General features: G+C 39.1%; 1 protein-coding gene across 6 annotated transcripts in view; it reads left to right on the top strand.

Annotated features, from left to right (window-relative positions):
• Positions 1–17: 17 nt before the first annotated feature.
• LOC101850627 (E3 ubiquitin-protein ligase COP1) overlaps positions 18–17,637 on the top strand; it is a 20,072-nt gene continuing 2,452 nt past the window's right edge. Inside the window, exons 1-19 of one of the 6 annotated variants that reach the window (XM_005091846.3) lie at positions 18–185; positions 2,201–2,374; positions 3,203–3,262; positions 3,833–3,930; positions 4,789–4,847; positions 5,690–5,860; positions 6,767–6,826; positions 7,508–7,549; positions 7,918–8,115; positions 8,871–8,979; positions 10,680–10,812; positions 11,180–11,323; positions 11,754–11,862; positions 12,543–12,624; positions 13,387–13,503; positions 13,902–14,019; positions 14,454–14,578; positions 15,124–15,212; positions 15,747–15,806. In XM_005091846.3, coding sequence (XP_005091903.1) covers positions 2,262–2,374; positions 3,203–3,262; positions 3,833–3,930; positions 4,789–4,847; positions 5,690–5,860; positions 6,767–6,826; positions 7,508–7,549; positions 7,918–8,115; positions 8,871–8,979; positions 10,680–10,812; positions 11,180–11,323; positions 11,754–11,862; positions 12,543–12,624; positions 13,387–13,503; positions 13,902–14,019; positions 14,454–14,578; positions 15,124–15,212; positions 15,747–15,806 — 1,887 coding nt within the window. In that variant the 5' untranslated portion in view covers positions 18–185; positions 2,201–2,261. Of the gene's footprint in view, positions 380–2,196; positions 2,375–3,202; positions 3,263–3,832; positions 3,931–4,788; positions 4,848–5,689; positions 5,861–6,766; positions 6,827–7,507; positions 7,550–7,917; positions 8,116–8,870; positions 8,980–10,679; positions 10,813–11,179; positions 11,324–11,753; positions 11,863–12,542; positions 12,625–13,386; positions 13,504–13,901; positions 14,020–14,453; positions 14,579–15,123; positions 15,213–15,746; positions 15,807–17,637 lie in introns of all 6 variants that reach the window. The other 5 variants (XM_005091845.3, XM_005091844.3, XM_005091843.3 and 2 more) reach the window with 5 other exon arrangements.

The raw sequence follows: 17,637 nt of genomic DNA, 5'->3' as shown, positions 1-17,637 counted from the left end.
AGAAAAGTTGGATTTCTTCCGGTCATATCTTGATCAAAGTGGCAATCTCTGTGGGGTCATACAGTGCATACTGCATAGTGTTTGATTACCCAAGGTGTAACAGTCTGCTGAAGCTACGTTCAGGGATTATTTTCATACCTTTTCTCATTGAATGCATCGTACACTTTTGATGATACCCTCTAATGGCAAGTTAACGTATAATTATTTGCTTCGACACGTTTGGTTGAGATCGACTGGAATTGCAAAGGTATTCACATGAACTTGCAAGGGACTGCTCGTGGTTTTTTGTCCGTTCTTCTATTGACGCTGTGCAGCAGTGCTGCCAGCGCTGTTGTTTGTAGACTCTAGTGCCAGCCAGTGGTGACTTTACTTTTACTGAGTAAGTTACTATTTTTACAGTCAGTTTCACTTACATCCTTGGATGCATTTGGTGATGTGTTCATTTTTCCAGAATTATAATTTGTTGCTTCCTGTGCTAAATGAGCAGAATCTAAGTCTAAGAAATGACAAAAACGTTCAAGTTCAAGTGAAGTGCAGGACCTGCCTTTCCTTTCCTCCTACTCCTTGTGACTCAAACAAAATAGATTCTAAATTCTATAGAATCTATATATATTATATATCTATCATCTTTGATTTAGAACCTAGATCTAGATCTAGATATTCTATTGGACTTTTAACTTTTCTAGATCATTTAGTCATTTAGTCTTATTTGAGTTTGTATTTTCTGTAGGTTTAGAAGGCTACTTAACTGTAGGCCTTCATTCAAGTTCAAGTGCATTCAGACATCCTGTCTGGGTAATCTTGTAAGTTCCGTTCCGTAAATTCCACGATCCATTTGTTTACATCCAGAGAAAAAATCCGGAAGTCTTGATGACCAAATAGGCAACACTAAGAACAAGGATGCAACATAGGCCTAACTGTAAAAAACATCAAATGATAAATTTTGAACCCCCCTTCCACCTCTGATCCCCCCCCCCCTCCCTATTTTTATTGGGCCAGGGGGGCAAGCCATCCTGAAACCCCCCTACTCTTGACTCTTGTGGCCCCAATTGGCGAATAATAAATAATTGGGCAAGGTGGGAACTGCCGAATAAGGGCCATTCTTTGCTTGAATTTATTGGATTTTCTGGTTAAATAGAGTTTCCTTCCAGTCTCACGCTTAGTTCACTCCTCAACGATTACCTGGCAATTCAGGGTCTCTGACGTTCAGCTTTGGACTTAAACGAACGAAACTACAAAATCACCCCTGTCTGCTTTGTGTTGTTTTAAATGTTACCGGGTCAGCTGTGGTATTTGCAATTCAGCTGATTTTATATTAATAGCCTAAACTTCTTCAGAATCTGCACTTCTGTTGTTGTTTGAAAAGCTTCTTTTAGTTTGGTTTATGAGACCTTCCTTTTTTTGCTCTTGATATTATGGATTTACGTAGTCTGTTCTTTCTTCAGTTTGCTTCAAAATGTTGAAAAAGTAGAGTGATGTTGTCAGTACTGTTCTGACCCCTTTTCTTACTTAGTAAGATTAATTTGGGTGACCCTTACTGTTTCTTCTGCGGTCCCTACAAGTTTGTGTTATATTGGCAATGAGACCGCCGGAGACTTCTGGTAGATTACTCACGGGAATGCCAGATTGTCATACACACACACGTCATTTTGATGTTTCCCACCGCATCACAGATGGAAAATTTTAAAAAATTAAATCCTTTTTAAAAATATAATTATTGTTGCCAGGGGGCAGCCCCCCTGATACCCCTCTCCACTGTTGTATGGCTAGTGCGCATTTATAACATGATGTAAACACCGTGGGTCCACCAAAGTTAAATCCTGCCAAAAACAATTTAAAATCTTGACCCCTGTCCCTAAAAAAACCCATTGGCACAACGATTTATTTTTCTCAATACTTACTAAAATAATCAAAACTTCCAGAAATAATTTAATTCTTCATCAGCATATCTATTCTCACAACTTAACTGGCAATCTCGTTTGCCGAGCATAAACAACTAAGTCGTAGTAACTCGTAGGGACCGCAGAAGATAAGGATTACCTTAATTTGACTTTGATGTAGTGCCAATCGCCTTTTTTGTAGACCTATCATCATGTATGTAATGTTATGTTTCTATCATCATGTATGTAATGTTATGTTTATGAGGACTTTCTCTTTCATTCAGCATTCACTTTGCTATACTACTTTTTGTTTCAGCTAGAATCCATAGTTAGTCAGTTATAGGAGCCACACGGTAGACAACAGAGGGTCCCGATGCCACCATGATGTCCAGAACTCCTCAGCCCCTGACCCGGAGACCCCGAAAGCGACCAGCCACGCCAGTGTACGGAGGCCAGGATGGGTCCTACAAAAGCATCAATAATGACTTCATATGGTAAGGTTCACTTTTGGTCAAACTACCGGTATAGAATCAGATTATAATCAAGGCTTGTATTGTGTCCATTGCAAATATTTCCTTTCAATAGAAGTCTTATTTTGCAGTACCATGTCGGTTGATGTCCAATATTTAATTCAAGATCTAACATGTTGTAATGACTATTGTTTGTACTTTGAACTTACACCCTTGAGTATTTATTATAAGTATAAAAAGCATCAAGAGATCATAGTGAAATTGTTTCATGTGAATGTGCTGTCGACAGTAGTAGCTGCTTTGTGATTTTTTTGCTTCCCAGGTGTTTGGAATGTTGGAGTTTTATTTTTCTTGTTCCATAAAGAGGGAGGCCCTTCCAGGTTAGAATCAAAAGGGCTGCAAAATGAAATGAACAATAATTACTTCAATTTCAACGCTTTAGTGGGTTTTACTTCATCAGTGTAAAGTATGGCTTTTTTGCATGCAATTTTGTTTTAATGACTTGTTATGCTGATTCTGATAGCTTATTGAGTGATAACTGTGATTGATGTTAAGGTATCTCACTGATGTCAAGAGTGTATTTTGCAAGTTGATAACTCTGTCTCTCTACACCGTTCACTCAGTTCTGCATGAATTATAATTTATTGCTGTACTGTAGTTGCTGGGGTTTTTTGAGGTTGTTTTTTTTTTGACTTGTTAAAAATGCGGAGAAAGTACCATGTCATGTTCCTTTAGTTTGGATTTTATTGGTAGAGGTGTGAAAAAAGAAGTAAATGGATGTCTGTGTTTGTGTAATGAGCTTTTGAGTATTTTCATATTGACAAAATTTGTATGTTCTTACTCATTCAACAGTCCTATCTGCTTTGACTGCATAGATGAAGCGTACATGACAAAGTGTGGACACTCGTTTTGGTGAGTTTTAAAAATTGTGCCATTTAAATAATTTACTATTTTGAACTAGTTATGACTCTCGTTGTTCACAGAATTTCAGTGTAATAATGGTGATACTTTATCCAGAAGCAGTTCGCGACCTCAGTGCTTTCTTGTCCTCTATCTCCTTTTTTAATAACAGTGAAAACAGTTCATGACAAAGAGTGAGCTTAGAAGAAGTCACATTTTCAATATTTAAAAAAAATGGAGATAGAACAAGAAAGCACTGAGGTCGTGAGTTGTCTAATTCACTTATGGAGGCGTCAGTTATTGGTGCTAACTCTTTTGTGTTCAAAATGTTTTAGACTTTTAAGTTGTAATTCTTTAAAGGATTCTCTTCTTCAACACATTGGATATATGTCTTAAATTGCCCCTGAAAATGTGACCTTTAATCTTGGTGTTTTTGTCTTTTTGTGAAAAATATGAAATGATTTCTCATTGTCTTTTCTGTTTCTGTAATTATATAGTTTATTTACTGTTATTAAGATGCTTGTTTTCAGCAGATACTTTTTGCCCTGTATAATAATTTCTGTGTATTGTCTCGTGTTGCAGCCATGACTGCATCAAGAAAAGTCTGGAGAAGAACAACCGGTGTCCCCGCTGTGGCATTCCTATTGAGAGTCCATCACACATCTTCCCCAATTTCACACGTAAGTCCTCGAGTCCTTCGTATATCTCCCCCGATTTCACACGTCAGTCCATGAGTCCTTCATACATCTTCCCCAATTTCAAACATAAGTCCAAAAGTCCATCACTTGTCTTCCCCAATTTCACACATAAGTCCACAAGTCCTTCACATATCTTCCCCAATTTCACACATAAATCCACAAGTCCTTCACATATCTTCCCCAATTTCACACATAAATCCACAAGTCCTTCACATATCTTCCCCAATTTCCCACATAAGTCCACAAGTCCTTCACATATCTTCCCCAATTTACACACAAGTCCACAAGTCCTTCACATATCTTCCCCAATTTCACACACAAGTCCACAAGTCCTTCACATATCTTCCCCAATTTCACACACAAGTCCACAAGTCCTTCTCATATCTTCCCCAATTTCACACTTAAGTGCACAAGTCCTTCATATATCTCCCCCGATTTCAAACGTAAATTAACAGGGTCACCTTAGCTTTAGTGTCCATTGGTTTGAAAGAGGAATAGGCACTGTCGTTGCTGAAATAATTATACAGTGGAAGGGGCCAAGACTGAAAATGCCTGTTTTAATCTCATTTCCTTAGTTTTTTGGGGTTTTTTTTTCTCATAATGAAAAGACTTTTGTAGTGCATTTCTGTTTGCTCTTAGGGTATTACCACAGCTTATGGATGAACTATTTTTCACTGTAAGACAATGATGCAGTCTTTTTGGTTTAATTGGAGATTTGGCCGGTTTGTGTGATACATAGTCTATAATGTGTTATTCTCTGAATATTCTTATGATTGCTGCCATTCTCTAGCTCCGTTTTGAATGTTTCTACCTCTTAATTAACATTGTCTTCACCCACAGTGACAGAGCTGATCAGGAAACACAGACTGGATGAACAGAGGAATGCGATGGACAAACAGGTCAGTGATATATATATATATATATATATATAATATTCTGACCACTCTGGGTGTAGATTGATTTTGTTGTAGATGTTGTGCTGTTCATGCAGCCACCCTTGGGCTTGAGATCCGTTGGGTGCAGCGTTTTGTTGTAGATGGTGTAGGTTGTTCTATGTGGGTGGTTGGCAGGTGCTCTGGTGTGGTTTGTTCCTTTTTTTCCTATCAAACATCTGTCGTCCTTACCTCCCCTCCTTCTATTTTGTGTTTGTTACTCTCTTGTAACACCTCTAATCTTAGTCACTTATATGACCTTATTGTGTATTGCAAGTGCCGTAAAACTTTTACTAATACAATTTTTAAAAAAGGTTGTTCCGTTTTGCTGTACATGGTGTTGTCTAAGGTGGGATGGAGGGGGGGGGGGAGGGTAGAGAAAGAAGTTGCATGTTTATTTTTAAGATAAAGGCAATGAAAAAATGAAATGAAACTAGTATTTTTTTGTGGTTGAAGACGCATGTTCTGATTGATAAGTGGTTTTTTTTCCTTGGAACCTGTACTGTATGTGGATTCCACGGCCAGCTGTGCTTGGCTCGAGATCTATTTCCCACTGTTTGTGACCCCTTGGATTGCGACAGATAGGATGCTCTTGAAAAATGGTGTTGCGTGTGCCTGCCCAACGTAATTTTCTCTCGGCTTTCTAATAGCATATGTATCAGTGCCTCTTGGGTAATGGTTTGCTTTTTCACCTCGTTCGAAAAAAGATATGGGGAGAATGTTGAATGTTTTTTTTTTCTTAACATGTCGGCTACAGTAACCCGTCTCTTGAATTTATAATCGAATGAAATATTTTTCTCCGTTTGTAGCTGAGCGTACATGAGTGGCAGTTCCTGTCGCAGGACTGGGACCTCGGGGAGATCAACAATGTCATGACCCTTCTGGTGCAGCGCAAGCAACGGCTTGAGCAGGGGTCAAAGGTTGCTGAGACCAGGATGCTTAAGACCTTCCTCGAGGAAGTTCGTGACCGGAAGGAAAAGGTAGGGGGTGGATCAGCTGCTTATGTGTTTTCAAGTGCAACAAACTTTAGATATACACTTCACCTCTTTCTCTCTCGCTTTCACTCCCCCTTTCTCTCATTCTCACACTCTCCCTTTCTTTTTCACTGGTTCTCTCTGTATTCCTTTCTCTCTCTCTCTCTCTCTCTCTCTCTCTCTCTCTCTCTCTCTCTCTCTCTATCTATCTATCTATCTCTCTCTATCTATCTATCTATCTCTCTTTCTCTATATATCTCCTTTTCTCTTTCCCTCTCTCTCTCTCTCTCTTTTTCATACACAGATGTACACTGTATATACTTTCACTTTTTCATTTACTCTCACGTTCAATTACATCAACACTCACCCTCAAGCCTAGATATGTGCAGGCATATATGTTATTGTGCATATAAGCATGTATTTGTGTACTCAGAGAATGTCACTACAATTTTCTCCTGGGAAATGTTTTAAAATTGCCTTACAGATCATCAAACAGAGATATAATAATAATAATATAGCTATCTGAAAAGATTGCTTTATGTTTTTTTGGTTTTTATTTGATCAGACTATGACTCTTTTTCTGCTGCTTTTTTTTTTCTTTTGCTGCACCCCGCCCCCCAAAAAAGTAAAATTTGGCTGTCGTGCGTTGATGTACATTGCTCTTTTGCCTCTTTGTAATGTTATTGCCTTCACTGGCAATAATATTAGTGATTTGGGTCTCAGTGGGTGGTTGGTGGGTGCTCTGGTGTGGTTTGCTCCTTCTCTCTTATCAAACATCTGTTGTCCTTATCCCTCCTCCTTTTTTGTCTTAGTTACTCTCTTGAAAAATCTCTAATCTTTGGCACTTACATATAATGTCCTAATTGTGTTGCAAGTGCCGTAATACTCTTTCTGAAAACTGTTTTGTCTCAGGAGCTGGACAAGGTGAAGCGACAGCTGGAACTTTTGCACCAGGACTGCCAGGCTGTTGGGGTCAGTGAAGTGTGACTGTACTTGCGTTAGTTAGCTAGTGTGTCGTACTTTGTGTCACTTTGTTCAGGATTGTGAGCACGTAGAATGGGACCCGGAGTTGAGAGACATGTATTTTCTATGTCTTTTGTTAGATTGAATGCCTTGATTCACTCTTTATCTCCGAGGGGGGTGAACCCACTATGCCGGGCCCTTCTTTGGTACTAAATCTAAAAATGACAAAAACATCACGTAATTGGTCTTGAAATCAAAACAAGTGGACCCATTTTGATAGTTCTTTATCTGATGAATGAAATTTCCTATAAAATGTTTTCGGCTTCTACAGAAAAGTAATATGATGTCGAAGTCGTTGTAAAGGAATGTGCCAGAGCCCCGCTCACCGGCAGAGTGGTTTGGACCACGAGCTGCTGGGAGTGACCTGGCAGAGATAAAGAGTTGATATTATTAAGATTTAGTTTGGATCTAAAATAATTCATGACTATGTCTGAGCGACATGTAAAATTTTAAAAAATAGAGTAGTTAAGACAGGTTCAGTGTGCAAATAGTGAAAATGAGTAACAAAGTATGTTTTTGTGGCAAAGTGAGAATATATAATACATAAACTTTAACAGTCTGAATTTTTATTTCTGAGTGTGTTCGCTTTTTTGTATTGTGCTTTAACTCTCATATTTCTTTTGTCAACAGGAAACATTGAGGGAACATGAAGAAAAACAGCTGGCTTGTCCTGTGAGTAATGACGGAATACTGCTAGATCACTAAGATTAACCCTTACTGCCCCTGATGTGTATATTTTCCTCATGAGCTCAGAATGAAAATGGGGGAAGGAGTAACATATGATTATTTTGACTGATAATTCTGTTTTTCGTTGGGGGGGGGGGAGGGGAGTCGAGGGGAGATGTATTGCAGCATAATATTCAGGCCCCATAGAATATTTGTTTAAGGATGTGCGTGTTCTTATCCTGAGTTGAGATATTGGTGTCTTATCTTTAATCTCTGTTGCCCTTGTTTAGCTTGTGGTTTTGCCATGACCTGTGATATCCTCTCTTTTCCTACTAGTAGTGACCTTGGTTTTATCTGTTTTATCATCACCTCAGGATCACCTAGTACCCAATACCTCAGGTCTGTCCTCCCTGTCAGTGGCCAGCACCAGCAGTAGCAGCGGTATCGATGCTGGCAGCGGAGGTGTCAGTGCTGGTGTCAGTGGCAGTTCAAGTGTCGCTGCTCACGACGTCACAGATGCCGAGGGAGGAAGTGGCAGCCCTGCGTCAGAGTCGTTTGCAGGCGGGTCAGCTGTGAGTAGCGGGGAGGGGTGGGGGGGGGGGGGGTTGCTTCCTTTTGCAGATATATATGCCAAGAGTTTGGTTTTTTTAGATGGAGAGGTTTGACTGGTTCCTTGTTCTCTTTTTACTTTGAAATTTGTTTCAAAAGTAATAGCTGTCAATGAATTTGTATGTTAGATGACATCGCAGAGCAGCTTTCAATTTCAGTGGGTGTCATTGTGTATGCATATGACATGTTCTAGATAATTCCAATGTACAAAATGGGGGTGGTTGGCGGGTGCTCTGGTGTGGTTTGTTTCTTCTTTCATATCAAACATCTATCGTCCTTACCTCCCCTCCTTTTTTATGTTTGTTACTCTCTTGTAACATCTCTAATCTTCTGGCCCTCATATGACCTTATGCAGTTGCGAGTGCCGTAAAACCTCTACTTAAAAATAAAAATTTTTACATAATAGTCAGGCTTGTTAGGAAACTGAAATGAAATTGTCCAAATGCCACAAATTTTTGTTTATTCTTTGTTCAGTGCGTGGCATAGGGCTATGCTTTTTCATGAGCTCTTGGAGGGCTTTTGAGATTTTGATCTGTGTCATGAATTTACTCAGCTGTGGTTTGACAAAAGTCATCATGCACTATTATCTTTATATATCTACAGACTAGGATGGAATTTATGAGATGTATAGACAGTGGTTTCATTTAGAAAGGAAAACAGATTTTTCGAGGTCCTGGGTATAATTTTCTGGATGTGTTCTCAACTCTGCATCTGACAGGCCAGACCTTCGTTTGAAATGACTGAAGCCAGGAAGAAGAGGAAACTGAGTCAGCATTTTGAGGACCTGGAGAAGGTTTATCTGAGCACGAGGACCAGCACGGGGCTGGGTAAGGACACAGTGGTGTTGTTGCTTTTGTGTGCTGTTGGGATTTGTGGCTGTGAACATTTTGAAGTACTACTGGGGTCTGTAACTATTTAGTTTTTGTAAAGGAGATGGTTTATTTTTTTTTCTTTATTATGCTTGTCGGGCAATAGCCAGATCTGAAGTGAAATGATGAAGTCCTTCACTTTTTACAGAAAGTATGTGACTTCAATTCCCATGTGGGGAAGATAGTTTATGTTTCATCATTTTTCTGCAAGTATGTTAAAAAATTTCGCACTAATGACAAGTCTTGTAGACGATGTCTGTGGTAGTATTTGTCCGCTTACGTTTGATGAACTGAAGTATTCATCTGGCTGCTTTGCTTTTTTCACTTTTTTGTAATTTTCTTTTCCGTGTTTTCTGTTGTTCTACTTCGTTCCTGGCGTATTGGGGGAGGGAAAGGGGGAAGGAGTAGAGGCCACTCCTGGTACATTCAACTTCTTTTTCATCCCTGTTGTCTTTTTTTCCCCTTGCACTAAATGATTGTTGTCATGTTGATGCGCCTCTCTCTACTCAAAATGTCTCCTGGAGAACATGGTAATCAGCTTGTTGACGTACTGTGAACTACAAACTACAACTTTACAATGACCTCTTTTGTGTCTCTTTGACTATCTACGAGAGAAAGAAAGTTTTCAGTAATGTTTAGTTAAAATTCCAGGTGCATATTTTTCCATCTAAATGCAGGGGGTGGTTGGCGGATGCTCTAGTGTGGTTTGCTCTTCTCTCTCATCAAACGTTTATCGTCCTTATCTCTCCTACTTTTCTTTGTATGTTATTCTCTAGTAATACATTTAATCTTCAGCATGCATATGACCTAAGTGTATTGCAAGTGCTGTAAAACTTTCACGGCAACTGAAACTAAATAACAATCAGCACCTTTAACATTTTCTATACTGAAGGCTCATAAGTGAAAAACCCTCAAGTACCCTACCAGTTTAGAATGGTGAAGGTGTGGTAGAATATTTAAATAATTTTGAAAATCCTTTTCAGCCAATCAAACGTGCTTTTAAAATTCACTGAGGTTTATCAATCATTCTGCTATGATATAGAGTGATTTCCTTTGGTGTTTGCTTCAATGCTGTGGCTCTGTTTGTGCGCAGTGTGGCTGGTCGAGTTGGTGACTAAAGTCGCCAGCGCGAATGAATGCATACTATGGCCTGGCGACTACAGTACCCGACGGTACTAAAAGTGGTAAAAACCTGAACAAGCTCTGTGTGTTCACAAGTGTGCACATTGATGTTCCACACTCCATGGGGCGGTGCTACTGACTGAAGTGTCTTTTGGCCTTTCCCAAAGGGGGGGGGGACAATCTCGAGTTCTTATTCACAGTAGAATTGTAATTGTAAATGGGCTGATTCATCAATGTCTTTCTCATAACTGTGCCTGAACTGCAACAGGGAATTGCTGCTTTTTCTTTCCTAATTTTTACTATCATCATTTTTCCTCTACTTCTTTTGTATGTTTGTCACACTCTTGTGACCCGCTATTTCCGGGGTGCCTTGATAGTCGAAGCAGACTTTGTGCTGTTGAAGCTAGAGAGGTGAGCAGAGTATGTCTGATTCCCTGTAAGGACTTCTCTGTTGACATCCACCCCTTGGTGCTCATACGACTTTATGCTGTTGCAAACCCCGAAAAACCTCTACTAAAACTAAATTGATGTTCCAGGAGATGGTGAGGGCAGCCTGGACCAGTTTGCTATGTGCCTGTCCAAGTTCTCCCAGTACACAGCTATACGGGCTGTGGCCAGCCTCAACTACACACATGAGGTCTTTACCAACAGCTCCTCCATTGTCTCCAGGTAAGGATATCAAGCTCTGGCATGTGTTTGCTGGTCCATTTTGTACCTGTACTTTTTTATATATATATATTTTTTTTTTAACATCCTTATTCTTTCCAAAGTATACCTTTGGACAATTCAAGAACTTGGTTATATCTTTTTTTTTTAATTGGTTGAAAAAATATAATGGACTTGCTTTGTTTCGAAAAGGGAGTAAAATTCTTCTTGTACAGAACGAAAAATATCCCTTGTGATCCACTTCTATCTTCTTTGATCTGCCTTGTTTTCATTAAGTCTTAACAGTACATAATGCATTGATTATTTCGTCCATTCTGTTGGCATCTGTACTGTAAACAACCCTCCTGTTCACTTTCACCTGCCCCCTCAGCATTGAGTTTGACCGCGACTGTGAGTACTTCGCCATCGCGGGAGTGACCAAGAAGATCAAAGTGTTTGAGTATGGCGTGGTGCGGGAGGCGGTGGTCGACCTGCACTACCCCATCACTGAGATGAGCTGTGCCTCCAAAATCAGGTCAGTGTAATGGTGACTATTTTTTTTTCCCACCTTATAATTATATGTGATTGGCTTTTTGTTCTGGAGGGGTGGGGTGGAGGGTTCTTTATATTGAAAGATTCCCCATTTCTTTCTATCCGTGGGTTGCTGAAGGCTGCTACTGGTAGGTCCTTTGTATTCTTCCTTTGCTGAACATTAAATTACCTTTTCTATGTCATTTCACTTTTCTCCACACAAATTCAACAATTCTTTTGGGTGGGATACTGGTGGGCATTCTAATCTACTTTACTTCTTCCGTTTCTTTTAAGGTTACCCTTGTTTTTATAATTTTTTTAGCAAAATGTGGCTGTTGTCAAAAGCGTTCAGTTATGTTAAACTGCAGCTCATTTCCATGTTTTGTGCACACTCATATTTGTTTTTGGCTACCTTTGTCCCTTCTGTCTGACAGCTGTATTGCCTGGAACCCGTACAAGAAGCAGCTGCTGAGCAGCGCCGACTACGACGGCATCGTCTACATGTGGGACACCAGCACCAACCAGCGTATACAGATGTTCCAGGTGACGTACATCGCACTATTGGATGAGTCTCGTACCTTTCTAGACTCAAATAGTTCACAGGCGTTGGCGGTGTAATGTTTTGGCTCTTCTCGTCCATCCTCTAAAGTTTTCCTGTTTTCGTAAATTTATTTTAGCAGGCATATTTCTGCTGTACCCCTCTCAGCTCAAGTTGGCCTTGGCTCATAGGGTCATAGCAGCCTCCCTCGTAAGTGATCTAAATTGTGTCACTACAGTACAGGAACAGACTATAAACTTACAATGAGTCTTACAAAGTGTTCTTGTAAAGAAGGGTGGAAGAAAATTAGATACACCCAAATAAATCCAGTGTATGTGCCTATGACTTTGATGACTGTATTTTTCCACTTATAGAGGATTTGTTCCTCCTGCTGAAATTCAAAACGTCTGTTTCCTACCTCAGATCCTCTAGGCTGGACTTCAAAATTTGGTCTGTCATTATGAACCTGTTTCTTGTCTAGCCTGTGACTTTTTTCCTGGTGTTTACTTTTTCTGACGTTGATAGAGGCTTTGATATGGAAGACTGATGCTTGAATAGTAGTATTTATAGATTTTGTTATTTTGAGTTTGGGAAGCTCCTAAATTGTTTTTTTCTTTTTGTGCAAAATGGTTTATAATGTCTTGTATTGTCCGCGTTAAAAAAATTTTTTTTTATCACCATACAGGAACATGAGAAAAGATGCTGGAGTGTGGATTTCAACCGTATGGATCCAAAACTTTTGGCCTCAGGGTCTGATGACACAAAAGGTGGGCTTTCAACTATTAAAAAAATTTACTGTAGCTTTTATTTTGAAAATTCATAGAAATTTGTTGCCAAAGAGTGCTCTGATTGTGAAGAGTAGATCAAGTATTTCAGCCTCTTGTGATATTCAATAGCAGTAAAACAGCCTCTTTAAACTGTGTCTTTTTGTATTTTCTCATGGTAGCTTTTTCAGTGCTTTTTATTGTACTGAGAAGAGATAAAGAAAAAAAAGATGAGAAAGAGAGTGAGATAAATGTGAGCAATTATGGCGGCGGTTTTATTTTCATTTGTATCTTTTGAAAGCGTAATGCTATGACTGAAAATGATTTGATTATTTCTTCCTTTGTTGTGTCGGTAGTTTAGTGGTTAGGCCAGCAGACTAGTTATTGTGAGGTTTTGGGTTCGGTGGTTTGAGCCTCAGGCTCGACGTTGTGTCCTTGGGAAAGGCACTTTACACGAATTTTCCTCACTTCACCCAGGTGGGAATGGGCAACCGGCCATAGACATTGAAAGATCTTGTCAATATATTAGTGATCTAGTACTTAAAAAATGGCAGCTTGCACTGTATGCTTCCCTGGAAGTTAAGACTGTTTCAGAATGCTATCAGGTTCGCTGGGGTAATAATATCGATTGTAAAGCGCATAGGGTTTTTCTGTTGAGTCGGAATTTGTGCTATGGAAATGCTATCTATTATTATTATTATTAATATTATTATCTCTCTGTTCCTTGACCCTGCCTGTGTTGTGTGTGTGTGTGTGTCGGAGCAGTCAAGCTTTGGGACTGGGACCGCCCTCACTCTGTGATGACTATTGAGGGCGGGGCCAATGTGTGCTGCGTCAAGTTCAACCCCACCACACGCTACAACCTGGCCTTTGGCTCGGCAGGTGAGGTCATGTACATCTGGGCTTTCTGGTCGGAAGTTTATCACAAGTGTCAGAAAAATGAGATTGATGATGATACATTTTTCATTAATTTGCTTAACTGTTCTCAGCTACTTACTGTGCCATAGGTTTGAGGTGAATTAGAATTGATTAAATTTAAAAATGAAAAATTTTATAGCACTTTTATTTTTCACGCACTCACAAAGACAAGGACTTTATAACCATCCTCAAGTTGCTTGTACATTCAGTTTGAGGTCAAGTAGTGATGCCGAAAGTTAACTGATAACTACTAACAGCTGTATGCCATTTGAATGTTTTTGTTGTATATTCTTACATTAAATGCTATTCTAATTTGAAAAGCCCATGAAAGTTACATTATGTAAACTTTTTAACTGTTTCAGACCACTGTGTGCACTACTACGACCTCCGCAACCCCAAAAAGGCGGTGTCTGTGTTCAGGGGTCACGGGAAGGCTGTGTCTTATGTCAAGTTCCTCAATGGACAGGACATGGTCTCCGCGTGAGTCTCACAACAGCCCTTCTGACTGACGTCTGTCACCTGTCACTATTTGTTGATTTATTGTTATTTGATATTTCCTTGCCTTTTTTAAAATAGATTTTACTTTGTCTTATACGATATGTGTTGTTATGTTTTTCTGAAGAGTTTTGAATGCAAAAATGACTGTATTGGCCTTTTTGAATTTAGATGATGAATTCAGAAATGTTCGAGTTGCTTGGAAACTGCAAATTTACTTTTTTTGTGCCTTTTATCAACATTTTTCCGTAAAATTCTCTTACAAATGTATTTTAAATGGATCATAAACCCCCCCCCCCCCAAATTGATAAATTTAATTAATTTGTCGAGGGCCTTATTTTACCACGATGCCACACATATTGTCCTTGCCTCTCCAAGATGATTTGTTGACACAATTTGTAATGTTTTTTTTTGTCCAGCTCGACCGACAGCCAGCTGAAGCTGTGGAGTGTGGGACGACACAACGCCATCTCAACCTTCCAAGGTCACATTAATGAGAAGAACTTTGTCGGGCTCGCCACCGATGGAGACTACATTGCTTGTGGTAGGTGCTAAAGACATACCAAATTCAGATGCATTTTTCTTACTTCCTCCCCTTCTCCCATGGCCTTTTACATTGTTTTTAAGCTATATGAAGAGAAAGGTGGGGGGGATTGTGTGATATAAACTGTTCTTCTTTATTTTTATGCTATATGAAGAGGAAAGGGGGCAGGGGGTGTGAAATTATAGGTCTCCCTTCAAGATCCAAATAGGTTGTTTGCACAGCAAAACATATGGCAAGGTCGTATCAAAAGTAGAACTTTAAATCAAAGCACCTGCATTATTAATAATGTTACAGTGTGTATATGAGCCCATTGCGTGTTGCAACACATGTGAGAATTTTTGTTATTGCTCGAAAAAATGTGAGATGGTATTTAAAGGGTATGGCACCATTACCGTAACCTTATCAAATTTGTGCCACTTATTCTTTTTCTGATAAATACTGGTTTTAAAAGAGTTAACAAGCTACTGTAATGGAACAGCTGTTTTAGGCATTATGTATCATTACATGAATTTATTTTTTTCTCTTTTTTTTTTCAATCTTTTCAGGCAGTGAAAACAACTCTCTCTACCTCTACTACAAAGGTTTATCCAAACATATCCTCACATACAAGTTTGAGCCGGCTCGGAGACTTATTGTGAGTTATCTCTCTCTCTCTCTCTCTCTCTCTCTCTCTCTCTCTCTCTCTCTCTCTCTCTCTCTCTCTCTCTCTGTCTTTATCTGTCACTGTGTGTCTCTCTCACCATCACAACTGATTTCTTTGACTGCACATTTTGTTTGTCTGTTTGTCTCTCCTCTCGCAGCATGAAATAGTTACCCACATTTTTATACTGTGGCTTCTGCTGTGTTTCAAAATTTGAAATTTTAGATTTTATTTTCAATAATGTATCATAGAGTATTTCACTATGTGACTAGAATAAGTAATGATATTTCAACTCTTGAATCAACCTGAAAGTATTAATTACTTTGGCTTTTTTCTGTGTCTTTTAATTTTCCAAGCACATGCACATAATATGTATAAACTAAAAGAAGCACAATTGCATATATGTGGATAAAGTAATGGCAAAGATATGGTTTCTCTGATGAGAACCCAAGAACGGGTAGGCCTACACATGTTTGAATAAAGAAATTTTAAAAATTCTCTATGGTTGTATTGTTATTTTTCTTTCAGGAGAAGCCTGGCAAAGATGATGACTCGTCAGAGTTTGTCAGTGCTGTAACGTGGAAGCCGGTAAGACTAGCTCGAAATTACTTACTATCTGTGTAGACTGAAGAGTTCAGGTCTGAAAATAACGACTTTGGTCATACATGGTATTTTGGAACGGAATTTTGATCTGCGACGGACACTTTTTCATTTGATCAAGGAGAAGTTGATGGAATTAATTTATTGCAGAAATTTTCAAGCAGAGATACGCACCTTGCTTTCGATTTACCCTAGTACAGTTTATGTTACTTGTAAATTGTTTCATGATGTAGTTACATATTTTGTCTTGTTCTCTGTCCTCTTGAATTTTTTATAGGTTAGATTCTGTAGCTTGTTCGCTGTGATTTTTGTTTTCAAAAGGGATGAGGCATACTCTGCACAAAAGAAAAAAAAATAAAGTCTTGCTATACACATACAGGTTTTTAAGTTTTGTCGATTTGTATGCAGTGCATCCATCTAAGCTACTTAACTCTTTCCGGACGTAGTTTTTTTTGGGTCAAGACGTAATTGACTTGTGGCTCGATTTGGCTACACAGGTGGTGTACAAAATAACTTAATATAAGCAAAACTGACTCAAAACGTAACGTATGATATATGAAATTGAAGGAAATTGAATCAGGAATTCATTCCAACATGAAACAAGGATTAATTTTGAACTTAAGTATACATTACAATGGTTAGAAATGATGATGAGAAAAATAAATTTTGATGGCAAAAATTACATTCACCTAACATGTGAAAGCAAATCAGCATGGCTATCTTATCATATACTGCCCAAGAGTGTAATTCATTAATTTTTGAATGCGCAGATTTTTATTTGAAAGCATTATTCCATTTTTTTTTTTGAGTTATGATATTTATACTCCATGGGTCTCCGCTACCGTGACAGCGGGCCAATCAGAAAGAGAGTTGTTGGGAGCAGGGTGACTGCCAGGCACCTGGAATTTTTAAAAAATTGCAGAGACCTGGGAAAATACATAAAAGGTCTCGAATATTTGAAAACGAAATCCAATAACATCTTTAAGTTCATTTCTGCCGGTCGCGATTGTGATATTAATTCGGCTCTGAGAGTACGTTTCACGCGAACTGGCGGTTTTGGTGGCAAGCGGATTTGTGTCACCAAGACTCGACTGGAAAATGAAGATCTACTTTCGCTTTCGTTACCACCCAGAAATTTGTCAGTAATAGTTTGATAACGCAACATTTATTGTAACATGCAGGTTCGGCATTACAAACGTGGTGTCGCCATGAAAATAAATCAGTATTTGTCACTGTGCTGTCACTTGTGGGGGCAACAAAAAAAAAAAGGAAAGAAAGTTATACAAGCGTCTTGTCGGGCTCGCCATTGTGACTGGTCAATGAACCTGCGCGCGTTCTGAGCGCTGCGAAGTTCAGGAATGGGGGGGGGGGGGGGGTGATTGATTTTGTTAAAGACACACTCACAGATAGGGGGAGGGCTGGACGCAACACCAGAGGACAAAGAAACTGAAACAGGAAGCAAATGTTTAATGTTAAGAATTTTGATTACTACTACAGCTCTCTGCAAAGTAAAGTGTGCGTTGGTGCAGGCCTTGTGTAAAATCGGGAACCGTCATAACTTGTTAGCGTGTTATTGAACTTAGGGGCCTGAGTGTTCACGTTCATAGGATTGGTGACAGTAAATTAGATCTCTATATTTTAGCTTTCTGTTCAAGATTCGCAGATTTTCAGTATCTCTGCATCTTGCCCTCCCATAGTTCTTACACCTCTCACACGGAATAGGTCTACTTGGGCTATTCTACTCTACTTTGAGTTTGAGAGCATTAATGTTTGTCTTTCACGTTTATTATATAGGCCTATATATATATATATATATATA

This window comes from Aplysia californica, unplaced genomic scaffold (genome assembly GCF_000002075.1).
Source record: "Aplysia californica isolate F4 #8 unplaced genomic scaffold, AplCal3.0 scaffold00036, whole genome shotgun sequence".
NCBI classification, from domain to species: domain Eukaryota; kingdom Metazoa; phylum Mollusca; class Gastropoda; order Aplysiida; family Aplysiidae; genus Aplysia; species Aplysia californica.
Note: the sequence above shows the minus strand (reverse complement) of the source record. Positions and strands in the feature narration are given on the sequence as shown.